We start from the raw sequence: 15,658 nt of genomic DNA, 5'->3' as shown, positions 1-15,658 counted from the left end.
CTTTGTGCATTGTATATGCCTTAAAATTTTAGAACCTAATGACCTTTTGAAACTTTCTTCTTGAGCCAAGAAAAGATGGTGGTTTGGACGGGGGAGGAGCTAAGTGCTTATAAAGAAAAAAAAAAAAGCTTCAAAGGAAAAGCCAGCTCAAAGAAGTAGTACCTAGAGAAGAAAAGCAAACACTCTGGGATTTAAGAACCCTGCTAACCCAGGTGAATTAACTCCAGTAGGTGCTCTGAGATCAGTTTTGACAATGATCTGGCTATAATATTAAGTTTAAGGTACTGACCCAAAATAGCTCTCATTTTCCCTAGAAACTAAGAGTGGAGGATGAGGGAGGTACGGGGCTCCTTGGAAGTATAATTAGGTTTGGTTAGTGCCTTGGGGGAGTCAAGGCTTGAGGAAGATGTAGGAGTGCTTTGAACATAAGTCAAAATTAATTTTCACCAGTAGAAGGCATGATGTAAAGTCTTTGCCAGCCCTACATTCCATGACTCTAACTGGTATGCAGTTGATGTATCAAGATTTCCTTGCACTCCAGCAAAATACATACTACACAACTTTGATCCCTTTTGTTAACAAGAAATTATCTAACAAAAGCAGAGATAAAATTTTATTTAAACATCACCTCTTTGAGGTTGTCCTGATGGGGAGGAGACAGAGTACTCTTCTCCATCACAGATGACACCTCATTACAGATGTCTTCCCTGATCGTGGCACCTAATAATCACAGCACCTTCACTTTTCATTGCTCCTCCCTATCCCTGTCTCTGTCCTTTTAACTTGCTTTATTTTCCTTCATAACGTTTTCCCCAAACTAATATTTTTTTATTTCTTAGCAATCAGCCAATCTTTTTTTTTTTGGTACCAGAGATCGAAACTCAGGACCTTGCGCTTATTGTATGCTGCCCAAAACCAGAATGACAGCTCCAAAAAGACCTTGGTTTACTATTTTTGTTCTGTACACAGATGCACCTAGTATCTGGCAGGTAAACAAATGTTTGTTGAATGGCTGTGTGAGTGAATGTGGGAGCCAGGTATGTACTGGACTTACTGAAATAACTGTGGCAGTATTTGAAATAATAATGCTAGTATTTGTGGTATCTGAAATTGCATTTCAAATAATTCCATTTATTCTAAGATGCACCATTATGTTACATATCATTTAAAAATTATGCTAATTATCACAAGATTCCATCAACTCTAAGAAGAACCCTGATTTTAGAAATGTTAAAATTTGACAACATTTTATAGCACTGATATATGATACCTCCTAGAGTTGTGTCTGAGAGCTGGCCTTAATTGTCACACTATGTTCCACTATCTGCAAATATATGTATGTACCTCTCTTATTAGAACATAAATTCCATGAGGGCTGGGACTTTATCTCATTTATTACTATAGCCTCAGGACTTAGAATAATATCTAGAACAAAGCAGATGCTCAATAAATATGTGAAGCATGCTGTATGAATCCCTAAAAAACCAACTCAGTAGTCAAGAAAATAGTTTTATGGGGTCATCTGTAAGCTAAGGGAAAGAAAAAGAAATTAGGGGTTGAACAATAGGAACTTTCAAGAGCAATTCTGGCAAATTAGTATTTCCTTGATACAGACTAGGTGCCATCCTACTTAAAAGTCAAGGTATCTACACATTCTTACAAATACGAATATATGAATTAAAACAAAAGTTTTTTTGATGGTACTGGGGATTAAACCCAGCTGTGCACGCTACCTAGACAAGCATTCTACCACGAGGCTACATCCCAGCCCTTTTTTTAAAAATAAAAATTTATTTTGAGATAGGATCTTGGTAAGTTGCCCAGGCTGGCCTCAAATTTGTGCTTCTCTTCCCTCAACCTCCAGAGTCGCTGGCATTACAGGTATAAATCACCAAACCTGGTTTGAATTTAAAATGTCTTTTCCATTAAAATATATCTATTCTCCGGAAGTCAGATATATCTTGTATACATATAATAGTTAAAGTCATATCTATCTATGAACACTTTAAATTTCCAACTCCTCTTTGTAGGCAAAAGACAATTAAGAATCTATAAAACAAAGTTACTCCTTATACTTGATAAGTAATCAATTATAACTGCACAGTAGACAGTTTCTTACCTGCTGTTTATTTCCTTTTCTTGTTAGCATGACAAATGGCATCGTGTCTGCAGACTCTGCCTCTCCTTCCCCACCACCAAGAGGAGGCCCTTTCCTCAGCTGGCTTTTGAGATGCAAAGGAATAGCAACATCAAGCTGGTGCACTTTAACAGATTCACCACTTCGTTGCTTAAAAGACAAAAATTTAAAAGTATATAAATATTCCTAGATAAACAGGGATATGTGTATAAACATAAATTGTAAACAATTAATTTGGTACTGTATTCCTTAAAACACAACAATCACAACAGCCAGAGATGAATTCGGGGAATATATCTTGCCCACTACCTAAAACCTTTATGTATGACTTGGAAGGAACAACATGGCTGGGTTCCTGTGTACTGCTCTAAGATCTCTCAAGCACACAACACTACAGGTCCTCCTGACTCCTGTTCTTCAAAGCACTTTGCCCTTTTATGCATCCTCAGAGCACACATCTTCCTTCAGAGGTATTATAGTTTCATAATGGCCCTTTTATCAATCTGAATCCTCTCCAAGACTGGGCAGGCATACCTTTCCCCAGTGCGCCTTAGCTTTACACACAGCAGGCACTCGAGAAATATTTAAGAATGAATGGAATCTATAACCATTCACATCAAAATCTTGGTTGGTAATATCAATTATTTTTAACATTTACAATGAACTTTTCAAGCAACTAACTAAATGAACCTTCACTAAAGATTTCTGTGTGTAGGCTTGGAGGCAGATTAAAAAGACTGATTTTGACCCAAACGAGCTCAAGAACTTTTTTTTTTTAAGAACTTCTTAAAATAGATTTATTTTAAATAAATTAATTACAATATATCAGAGGTGTGTATTACCTTATAGAGGATAGAGTATCTGTGCTTGGCTGGGAATAGATGGGTACAGAGATTTCATGAAAGGCTGAATAGAAATGGGACATATGATGTCTTCCAAGCAGATGGTAAAAGAGCAGTTCTGGGAGTACAGAGGGAGTTTATGCAGAGGAAAAACAGGTGCACAAACAAGAACACGAAACAGTATGGAGTGTTTAGGGAACTACAAATAACTGTCAACGTCCTATTGTATACAACAGAATGATTTCTCAAAGCTAGGCAGGTAATGCTGAAAGGCTTTAAAAGCCTTGAAATTGCTCTCCTAACACTTAAATAATCTTTGGATATAGGTCTCATACATTCAAGACTCGCAAATCAAGCAAAATGTGGCTTTATTGGTTTTGTTTTATAAAGCTCCAGTTTAGAATGTGCTTGAAGATCTCCCAGGTTCCTAAGATTTATGAAATCTTTTATTTAAAATTTGAAAGAGTTGGCAGACAAATCTTCATTTGCAATGTATTTGTTCCTGATTATAAAATTAACATTCTGTTTATAAAATATTTAAATACAAAAATGTTATTAGTGTCAGCACTAATTCCTTCAATTTACCTCTCTTTGCCCCACCTTACAATGCAACAACTGTTCATAACGGAGTATATTATCCAGATTTTCTCTTGCATTTACTAATATATAGATATAAACACAAGCAACCATTAACCATATTGTTCCACAGTAAGCATAGATATTTTTCTTCTCTTTAATCTTAATCTTGGGTGTCTGTTTGACTATATAGAGAGCTAATTATATGCATGTGTCATTATTTATTTGGTCCCCTACTGACAGAAAACTAAGACTTTCTTCTATTACAAATAATGTGACATCTTTGTATACTCATATAAAAAGAAGTACTAACTAGAGGTAAATTTTTAGACCAAATGATATGTCCATTTGATAGATTTACTATCCACCCACCCCCAAAAGGCTAGACCAATTCACATTTACCAAAGTGCAAAACCACAGTGGGTTATCACTTTGTAAATCTTAATATCTGGTGGTATGATAAGCAAAAAAGACTAATTTTAATTTGCATATCTTTTGATTACTAGTGAGTTTTAGGATGATTTTGGCTATTATCTTTCATGCAATAAAAAAACAGGACTACTTATCCTTTCTCATTGGTTTAAAAAATTTGCTATATATATGGTATGGGTTTTTCGTTTTGTTGTATAGGGTACTCCCCCCCACCCCGACTTGTCATTTCATCAAGATACTTGGCATTCTGTGCTGTAAAGCAACAGAGCAGAGAGGTTTCAAAAAGACTGTAGCTCAGCAGTAGAGGACTTGCCTAACATGCACAAGGGTTTCATCCCTAACAGGGCAAAATTAATTCATCAAAAAAACAAAACATTCCACTACTAAGAAGCTATGTAGTCTTAAACAAGATTCTAGCCTTTCTAAGGCAACATAGTTTTATATAAAAAACAGGAATATTAATAGCTATCTGGCAGCATTGTGTGAAAGACAGATGTCAAAGTACTTGATGCAGAACCCAACAGTCTTTGTACTTACTAAAATGTGATAGATCCGTTGCCTGCCTCGCAAATGCAAGAACCCAAGTTCGATCCCCGGTATCAAAAAAAAAAAGTATGTGATAGAGCAATTATTAATTTTAGTTGAAAGTAAAACTAAAATCCACATTAACTTTTTTTTTTTTTTTGTACCAGGGATTGAACTTGGGATCTTGCGCTTGCGAGGCAGGCGGTGGAACCATTGAGCTAAATCCCCGGCCCTACATTAATTTTTATTTACAGACCACTTGGGGAATCCAGCTTTATTTTTATTAAACTCTTCCCTTTGATTTGAAATGTTATCTTTTTGCAGGGCAAAGGTGGCATACTGGGGACTGAACCTAGAGCTTTTGCATCAAGCCATATCGCCAGCCTTTTATTTTGAGACAAGGGTCTCACTAAGTTGCCCAGAGTGAGCTTCAACTTGTGATCTTCCTGCCTTAGCCTCCCATAGGCATGTACCACCATACTTGGCTTGAAGTGTACTCATTATCACATTATTAAACTGCCATGTTTTGTGTCTTGTTTGGACTCCTCTGTTTCACAGATCTATCTATTCTGGTGAAAAATTATCACTGTAAGTTTAAAATGCTTTAATATCTATTTTATAGAGCATTTCACTCTCATTTTCCAGAAATTTCTTAGCTATTTTGTGTTTTCTTACAGATGGTTTTAAGAATGATTTTTCTTTCTATTTTTTTTTTTTTTGGTACTGGGGATCGAACTCAGGTCCTTGCGCTTGTGCTGCAGGCAACGAAACCACTGAGCTAAATCCTCAGCCCATGAATTATTTTAAGTTCATTCTAAATTCCTCTTTTGCCCCCCCCCCAAAAAAACCTCCCAGTGGGATATAATTAGGATTGAATTAAATTTATGGACCTGATTTATAAAGAATCAGTGTAGATATGGCATCTTCCTATGACAACTTCATCACAACACAGCCTGTACAGCTGTTCACTTTCAATATTTGATAATGTTTAAAAAATTAGGACCTAATAGAGAACTAAATTTTTCTCCAACACACTATCTGCTAAAAAATGTGAATTTGAACTTCCCTCCTGCATCTTCCCATAATTCCAGCTTCCTTTTCTAAGAACTTGCAATGAGTCAACAATTATTGGACCACATCAAAAGCTTCTATTTCTTTTTCTTCATCAGCTCTTCTTTTTCTTTTGTGTAGTCCTGGTATTGAATACAGCTCTCTACCACTGAGTTATACACTTCTGGCCATTTTTAATTTATTTTGAGGCAGGGTCTGATGAAATTGCCCAAACTAGACTCAAGCTTGCAATCGTCCTGCTTTAGCTTTCAAGACGCTGAGATTACAGGTTTGTAGCTCCCTGTCTGGCTTTTATTTTATTTTTCAATGCTATGGTTCCTCAGAGTTCAACCTGAAACTGTTTCCCTTCTCTCTCCACACTTTACACCTGGGTGATTAATTTATTTCCATGGCTTTAAATACGCTCTACTTACTACATTTATGTTTTTACTCTATGCAACTCTTCTGATCTCCAGATATTTTGACATCCCTCAGGCTATTCGAACTTAACATAACTGAAGTGCATCTTGCTCACTCTTCTTTTCTTTCCTGGAGACTAGCAAGTGACCCAAGCTAGAAAACTGAGTTGTAGACTCTTTGTACCTTACGCACCCATATCCAATGAAGCACCAAATAAATCTAGTTCATTTTACCTCCAAAAGAGCTTTAAAATCCACTTCAGAGTGTCCTGCTACTATGAGAGACACAGGACTGTCATTTCTCACCTGGGTCACCACAACAGCCTTCGTTCAGTTTCCCTGCCCTTTAGTCTTGCCCCTATCTGAATCGCCTCCACATAAGACTGGGCCCAGCCGAAGGGTTCCATTGCAACCCTCCATTCTTGTGCCATACCCTCACCCTCCAGACAGGTTCTATTAATACCAGTCTTTTTTTAGTTTTTCAAATACAAGTTCTTCTCTCAGAACCTCTGACACACTGTTCCCATATTCCCCTAATCTTTCACCTGGATGGCTTCAATTTACCTGTCCTGTTTAGAATGCACAATCTTTTTTTTTTTGGTACTGGGAATCGAACTCTGGACCTTGCGCTTGCGAGGCAGGTGGCGGAACCACTCAGCTAAATCCCTGGCCCCTAGAACGCACAATCTTAGTGACATCTTTTCTAATATCCTATCTAAAGGAGGCCCTTCCCTTTCTAGCAACAAAATATTCTGTACTTAGCAATTATCACAACTTGAAATTATTTGTTTGCTTAGCTTCTCTAAGAATAGAGACAATGTCTGTTGTACACTGCTAGGCACATGGTACATACTCAATAAACATTTACCAAACAAATGACTGGATGAGTGAAGAGTTAATGGCTCACATAAGATAGGAAAAGTGTCTTTAAATGAACTCTTTCATTTTCTCTTTAAGGGGATTATAAGATTATGATTTATTTGATGATTCAGAGTCCTAAATGATACATATAGATATGATTTATAAATTAAGAGGCTTCTAGATCTGTAAAGAAGAATTTCAGTATGTGAAAGGAGCAGCAGAATGGTCTAACATGCCTATAATGTTAACTTGTGCTTTATCATAACTTTGGCTGTAGTAGTATCAAGTAAAACCCACTACTTCTTCTAAAAGGGATTGTTCCATCAGCATATACTCAGTATTTTCTACCTTTATAAACCCTCACTCTGTGATCTGCCCTAGCTACTTCTCCATTTCTCTACACCTTCTAGTAAAACTCCCCAATAGTTACCTATATTGAGATCTTCACTCCTTTCCTTCCACTCTCCACTGACCCTACCCCAAAGAGGCTTATACCCCTTCACACGAACAAAGGCAATCTTTTCAAGTCACCAGAAAGTATCACAAGTACATATAGGTAACAAACACTGAAGAGATTTTACCTGTCACTACAAAAAAAATGCAGTTACTCCAAATTGCTGTGACATTTTAAAAACTGCTAGGTGGAGGGTGGGGTACAGCTTAGTGGTAAAGCACCTGCTTATGGACCAGCCTGTGGGTCTGATCCCCAGTACCAGAGGTAGGTCAGGACCTGCTTGATAAAGCTTTTTATAGAATCTAGTTTATTAATGCTATCAATACATCTACAAACTAACATTTCCTTAAATATTCATATTTTTCTATTTACATACAAGCTATTCATAAAATAAATCAATATAAGAATTGACCAAATTCAATTATTTATCTTTTGTGAAGTTTGGCTCCTAAGCAAAGTGTAAGAAAAAGTATTTTTAAATAATGAGATAGGACTTAAGAGAGAAAGGTATAATGAAATCACTTTGTTCCAAGTCTTGTATTTATTACATTTTCTCCCATTCTTCCTCAAAGGATTATGAAAATCAAGACTTAGGATGCAAGATTTGGCAGCTGCAAGCTGTATACATAAAAGGAAAAGCTGCTACCACAAGCAGATGTTTAGATAATAGACTCCATATCAGCCAGAATTTAGTGTGCTAAAATGTTTTGTGTTGAGAAGATTCTTTGAAATAGATAATTTAATACCTGAAGATTTTCTAGCATCATTTTATCCAGAGCTTGAATGAAGTCCTCATCTTCTACACAAGGCACATGCTTTAGTCCACCTCCTTTAATCATTACCTCCTTATTAAAAAAAAAAAATGAGACCACAGATATTAACTGTAATGTTTCATACGGCAGAGCCTTTTTGTACTAATGTGCTCAACATAACTAAAGGAATAAGTGAATAAAACAGAAAACCTTATTAAATGTTAAAGAACTTGTTAATAAATAAAATGGATAGGAAAATAAATTGAAAGTTAACTTCCAAAAAGAGTATTTTTCAGCATTCAAAAGAAATAAAACTTCAGTGGGTAAAATTCAAATACTATGAAACTGCTATACATTCAAAAAGCAAAAATTTCAGCCATACATACAGTATTCTCTTCATCAGTTTCATTCTCCTTGTTGGAATCTGTAAGGTAATCTGTATTCTCTTCTTCCTCTTCTTCTCCTTCATCATCGTCATTATCAGAAACCTCCTGAAATTGTTTAACGTTAAAAGATTAAAATACTTAAAAAGGGTTCCTAGATTTTACATGCCTTAAAAAAGATTTTAAAATGTCTTACTTGTAGGGCAGTCAGATGCCAACATTTCTTATGTAACAGTAGCTGAAAACTCACTGCACTAGCTTCCCACTCATCTAATAATGCAAAGATTCCTTGTAGAAACTCTTCCCTGATTTCTGTAAGGAATGAGTAGCCTGAAGTTTTGTATTTTTCTTCCCTGAAATTAATCTTGCAAGACTCTCTCACTGTAGTGCTTTAAAGCTCACCTAACTCTGCAAAGTTCAAATTTAACAGTTACCAGCTGAAAGCAATGATTCAGCACATTAGTTTGTAAAGTGCTCTCACATACTTTGCTCTCCCCAATCTGAACAACAGAATGGAAGAGTAACAGTCTTATTGTTTCCACCTTTATACATTTTTTAAAAAAAGGGCTCAGAAAAGTTAAGTGACTTGCCCAACGATCCACTTCTGTTAAACAGAACAGTGAGCTTTTCTGCTTACTTAAGCAGTGGCTTTTAAACACAACTTCCTCCCATCAGCTGAAAATTCTTAACTTGGTGAAACACAGGCAGATCCCCTATGGACTGTCAAAGGTGCAAAGGATACAGTGGGGCTCCATCTATTCATTCTGCCACCCCTACAACATACTTCATCCCCAAGTTAAAAGGAAAAAAACACAAAATTTTTCTCCATTTCTCCTTTCTCTCCCAGACTCATCACTATTCTACTGTCTTCTTCTATAAAATCCATTTATTAGCTTCTACAAATCAGTGAAAATGTGGTATTTTTCCTTTTGTGCCTAGCTTACTTCACATAACATGTTTTCCAGTTTGAGCCACATTAGTGCAAATGGTAGGATTTCATTCTTTTTATAGCAGAATAATATTCCACTGTACAGACATGTCACATTTTCTTCCAAACACAGAAATGATCGATTTTTTTTTTTTTTTTGTACCAGGGTTCAAACTCAGGAGGACTTTGTGCTTTGCAAGGCAGGCGGAAGCACCACTGAGCTAAATCCCCAGCCCAGAAATGATCAATATTTGAGATGGAAATGCTAATTACCCTAATTTGATCACTACACACTGCATACAGGTGTCAAATTATCATACTATAGCCCCATAAATACATATAAAATCCCAGTTGCTGCTCATTGTGCCAAGATTATTAAGAAATAATTTCTAAAACAAATGATTTAGATCTTTAATATTTTTTATTGTGTGACAATTATTTCCTAAAGTCCAACTGTATATTTTTACATTCTATAGACATTTGAGATTTTTAGTTTCTTTAGAAACTAAACACTTCAAAAAGCTACACACTTTTTTCCTCCAAATGCATCAACTTTGAGGCAATTCTGTAATTAAAATCTAAATTTTTAAAAGATGTTCATTAATTTGTCCTTCAAAAAATGAATCACCTTTAACATTTAAAATATACTTCTTAATTAAAAACTAACCTAATCGAAGTTAAAATGCATTAAGTTTTCTCTCCCCTCCCTGTACGGTATTTGTTTTATTACTTGGGCAATAAAGCTGTTCCTTAGTATCTAAGGGAGACTGCATGCTAAAATTCACAGATGCGGGAGGAACAGAGCTGCCCCCAGTGCAGAGGAGGTGAACCTTCTGGGCTGCTGTACACTGCCCTGAGCAGAGGAGGTAAGCCCCATGGGTGCCAGCAGCACACACACCCCCGGCCCCACCTCCAAGTTGAAATGAGAAGGCACTTAAACAAGTCTCAAAACCAGACTCCCAGATCACCTAAAGCAAGCCCAAAGGGAAATGAGATGGAACAATCTGATAACTCAACCACCTGGACTCCCTGAACAGTCAATAAAAGAGGATCTGGAAAAAGAAGATCATCAAGAAGATCATACATCCTGACCAGGAGGGATTCATCCCAGGGATGCAGGGATGGTTCAACATATGCAAATCAATCAATATGATACACTATTATCAATAGAGCCAAGGGCAAAAACCATATGATCATTTCAATAGATGCAGAAAAAGCATTCGACAAAATGCAACACACATTTATGATTAAAAACTCTACAAAAAACAATAGACTGTCTCTACCTCAATCTGATAAAAGGCATCTATGAAGAACCAACAGCCAATATCATACTGAATGGTAATGGTACCATACTAAATGCTCAAAAAAGGAAATCTTTCACACTAAAATCAGGTACAAGACAAGGATGTCCTCTATCACCTCTCCTGTTCAATACAGTTTTGGAAACATGAGCCATAGCAATTAGACAAGAGAAAGTAATAAAAGGAATAAAGACAGGAAATGAAGTCAAATTGTCATCATTTGCAGATGACATAACAGTCTATATAAAAAACCTTAAGAACTCCATCAAAAGTCTTCTCGGGCCAGGGATTTAGCTCAGTGGTTCCACTGCCTGCTTTGCACGTCCAAGGAAGTGAGTTCAATGCCAGGTACCAAAAAAAAAAATGTCTTCTAGACTTAATAACCAAATTTAGTAAGGTAGCTGGATACAAGGTCGACACACAAAAATCAATAGCTTTCCTCTACAGGAACTACAGACTCATTGAGAGAGAAATAGGGCAAATAATTCCTTTCACAATAGCATCCAAAAAACTGAAATAACTAGTAATCAACCTAACAAAAGAAATCAAAGACCTCTTCTCTGAAAACTATAGCACTCTGAAAAGAGAAATTGAAGACAATATTAGAAAATGGAAAGACATCCCTTGCTCCTGGGTAGGAAGAATCAACATAGTGAAAATGGCCATACTTCCAAAACTGCTGTATAGATTCAATGCAATCTTAATTGAAATCCCAACAGCATACTTCATGGACTTTGAGAAAACAATCCAAAAATTCATTTGAAACAAGAAGAGAACCAGAACAGCAAAAGCAATTCTAGGCAATAAAGACAAGGCAGGGGGTAACACAACCCCCAACTTGAAACTATACTACAAAGCTAATGTGATAAAAACAGCAAGATACTGGCAAAGAAACAGACCCAAAGACCAGTGGAACAGATTAAAAGATGCAGAAATAACTCCAGACACACTTAGCCACTTCATCTTCAACAAAAGAACCAAACACCCTCACTGGAGGAAAGATAGCCTCTTTAATAAATGGTGCTGGAAAAATTGGGTCTCAACTTGCCAAAGATTAAAACTAGACCTATATCTCTCACCATGCACTCAACTAAAATCGAAATGGATTAAAGATCTAAATATTAAAACAGAAATGCTGAACCAACTGGAACAGAGGTTAGGTAGAACTCTTGAAGACATCGGTGTAGGAAAAGATTTTATGAACAAAACCTCAGTTGCCTGTGAACTAGCACAAACAATGAACAAGTGGGATCTCGTCTTATTAAAAAGCTTCTGGACAGTAAGAAAAACCACCAACAGTGTGAAGAGACAAAAAAATTTTCACATGCTATTCCTCAAAGGACTACTATCTAGAATATGTAAAGAACTTAAAAAAATCAGACCTCCCAAATTTAAAGACCCAATCCAAAAATGGGCATCTGAAATGAACAGACATTTCTCAGACAAAGAAGTAGAAATAGCAAATAAACATGAAAAAATGTTCAACATCACTGGTCCTTTAAGAGATGCAAATGAAAACAACACTGAGATTCCACCTCACCCCAGAAAGAATGGCAGCTATTATGAAATCAACTAATAACAAATCCTGGCAGGGCTGTGGGGAAAGAGGAACACTGCTCCACTCCTGGTGGGAGTGCTGTCTGGTACAACCACTGTGGAAATCAGTATGGAGACACCCCAAAGAACTAGGACTGGAAGTCCCATTTGACCCAGCTATTCCCCTGCTGGATATCTTCTCCAAAGAATTAAAAGAATCATACCACAGTGATATATGTGCACCCATGTTCATAGCAGCACAGTTTGTAATAGCTGAAAGTTCCAAGCAGCCCAAATGCCCTTCAACTGGAAACTGGATAAAGGAAATGTGTGTTTTAAAAAATAAAATGGAGTATTACTCAGCCATAGAAAATGAGAAATTAAGAGACATTTACAGCTAAATGGATGCACACTGAGGCAATACTCCTAAGTGAAACAAATAGGACACACGTGTAAATACCAAATAGTTTCTCTAGTGTGAGAAACTGAAAGTGTAAATAAGGACTGAAAGGTACAATAGATAATGTGAAACAGGATAAAAAGGGGCAAAGGGGAAGGGTAAGTGGGAGGGGTAGAGGAAAGGAAAGAAGCGAATGGAATTAATATGAGAAAATGAAAAAATGGAAAGAAAGTCTTTGTAAATAGGGAGGGATGGAGTGGTTGAAGGGAGGGCGGGGGAAGGGGGAAAAAAATAAGAACCAAGAGAGATTATGTAAAGGTGCAAATTTCCAATGATGAATGTCATTATATTGTATACCTAAAATGTATCATTAATTTTTCAAAGTAAAAAGCTGGACAAGAATTTCATTTGTTCTTAACCCACTATACACTAATAATGGGTGGAATTGAAAAGAGGTGGACTACAAAATCTAGGCAGACTAGGGTAAACAGAAGGAACAGCATAGCAAATGACAAACAGCCCAAGTTCAAAGACTAGGTCTGCTCCTTGCTATTCTTGAGACTTGGGCAAATTACTTAATCTATCTGTGCCTTAATTTTTCATTTATATCAAGGGTGGTATGAGAATTAGTAATATAAATATAATGAATTGGACAGAAACTATGAATAAGAAATGGTCAGTGAATAACTATTGCTACTGTAATAATGAATCTTGTACTTTCTGATAATAAATTATATAAATGCTGTAGAAAATTAAAGAGTTTTAGCACAAGAACATTTAACTTTTAAACATTTACCTTTGGGTTATACATCTGATATGCAGGAGAAAATATTTGATTGTTAGGTGTTAAGACAGATAACTATAAGGGCCGGGATTTAGCTCAGTGGCACCGCATCTGCCTTGCAAGTGCAAGGTCCTGAGTTCGATCCCCAGTACCCACCCCCACCCCCAAAAAAGATAAATAGCTTTATGAAGTTGGGACCAAGGTGAAAACAAAACACCTTCGGGGCAAGGAGGGCGCTAGGGAAGACAGGAGCCTGTGCATGCTAAATATGTATGCTAAGACTGAGCTATAACCTCTGTCCTACATTTAAAAAAAAAAAGAGTTGAATTCTAGTACTTTTCTTTTTCAGTTGAAGTAGTTGTAGAATATCCTTCACTGAATTTATTATTTCATAACACATATTCTTTCTTCAATACATTTCTCCTCCATATATCTGGAGTGCAGTCATGGGAAACAGTGGTCTTGGGAGTCGGAAGAGAAGTAAATTATTCTAATCTTACTCCTCTCAAAGTATACCACACTTTTCACTCCTCCCAGGCAGGCATACGGATTCTCCAATTGAACATCTTGTTTGCATTTCTACTTAGCAAACATACATATGTCATGGACAATATACACTCTCCAACTAGAAAAATAAGTAATAGCTAAAACTGACAAAATTGTAAAGTTCAATTTGAAAACAAGGAAATGCATTTTGATGAAAAAAATCTTACAGTTCTTCAAATGAAAAATTTGTAAGAACATTGGTCTTGTTTAATGTCACATTTACTAAGGATGTTGGACTTAACAGATCCTGTTCATCTAATTACAAGTAAGCAACAAAACCCAAAGATAACCATAAGATTAGCCTGAATATATAAAAGGGAAATACCTGCTCATTTCTCCTGTTATATTTCATAAGCAATTGAAGTTATCTAACAGAATGTTTCTATGACAATCTCATTTTGAAAACAAATCAATATAATGCTCATCTATTTTACTGAAACACTCCAGAAATATATTCTAGTCTTAAGTTTTCTCTTTTTTGGGGGGGGGCGGGTACCGAGGATCAAACTCAGAACCTTGTGCTTGTGAGGCAGGTGGTGGTACCACTGAGCTAAATCCCTGGCCCTCTAGTCTTAAGTTTTTATTAATTTGTTTTTATCTACTTTGAGGGAGCTTTAAAGGCTGGAAAGAGTGGGGCTGGGGATTTAGCTCAGTGGTTTCACCGCCTGCTGTGCAAGCGCAAGGACCCAAGTTCGATCCCCGGTACCAAAAAAAAAAAGGTTGGAAAGAGTGGGTAGCAAATAACACAAACACTTAAACGTCCATTTCCACTGCCAATAAATGTTATCCCGTAAGAAAAACCCCATGTTGGGCTGGGGATTTAGCTCAGTGGCACTATGCCTGCCCTGAGTTCGATCCCTGGTACTGAAAAAAGAAAAAAAAGAAAAGAAAAACTACATTTTTAACATAATCATTCATTTGCAAAACTATCTGTAGTAATCAAATCATACTAGATATTTACTAATAATTACAGACCAAAGGAAACACAGGCTCATGGATTTTTTTTACTTCTAACTGAAAAATTTTTTGATCACCTTCAATTAATTACCAGATCCCTTTTTTCTTTAACTCTAATTGCGGCTTTTAAAAAATCTACTTCATGAATTTTATGAATGCTTTAAACAATATATTCCTTTAAACATTTAGCAATCTACATCCTCTATATTGGATTTATTCAATTTAAAACTTAAATTCAGCTTAACATTAAAATATTAACTGTAAATGTTTTCAATATTTAATTAAAATCATACTTTTAAATCATTAAATTATCCTAAATGCTAAGCATCAAGGAACACACAAAAAAAACATATCCATTAAATCATAATGATTATAGTGTTTACTTTGTCAGCACATGTACTAAATCATAATGATCAAATAATTTAAATGTATATACAAAACTCAATGAACAATTACTAATTTTCTGGTTTAAGTTTTACTTTTCTTAGTACTCTATTCCTTCTTTCAAAAAAACTTTATTTTTAATTTTATACTTTAAGCATATGTAAAGGTACAGAGACTAGTATAATGAATCCCTACTTAACTGTTACAAACCCAACAATTATTGGTCCATGGTCAGTTATACTTCTTCTATACTCCTAACTCATTCCCCACTCTACCTCTCACTTATGAAACAAATTCCAGATATCCTTTTACTTTGATGGAACTTTTAAACTTAAGCAGGTATGGAAGAAAAAATGATAATTAAAATTATTATGTTGGACCATATGAAAAT

General features: G+C 36.0%; 1 protein-coding gene across 4 annotated transcripts in view; it reads right to left on the bottom strand.

Moving 5' to 3' along the window:
- The window catches only part of Upf2 (UPF2 regulator of nonsense mediated mRNA decay), a 107,273-nt gene that overhangs the window by 14,124 nt on the left and 77,491 nt on the right, over positions 1-15,658 (bottom strand). For all 4 annotated transcript variants that reach the window (XM_021266335.2, XM_013075808.3, XM_087181951.1 and 1 more), the window contains exons 17-19: positions 8,435-8,539; positions 8,043-8,141; positions 2,120-2,287 (exon numbers count right to left, since the gene is read on the bottom strand). In XM_021266335.2, the coding sequence (XP_021121994.1) occupies positions 2,120-2,287; positions 8,043-8,141; positions 8,435-8,539 (372 nt within the window). The remainder of the gene's footprint in view (positions 1-2,119; positions 2,288-8,042; positions 8,142-8,434; positions 8,540-15,658) is intronic.

This window comes from Heterocephalus glaber, unplaced genomic scaffold (assembly GCF_053883595.1).
Source record: "Heterocephalus glaber isolate CG9 unplaced genomic scaffold, H.glaber_assembly_v1.0 deba00001472, whole genome shotgun sequence".
NCBI lineage: Eukaryota > Metazoa > Chordata > Mammalia > Rodentia > Bathyergidae > Heterocephalus > Heterocephalus glaber.
This window is presented reverse-complemented; position numbering and strand designations above follow the sequence as displayed.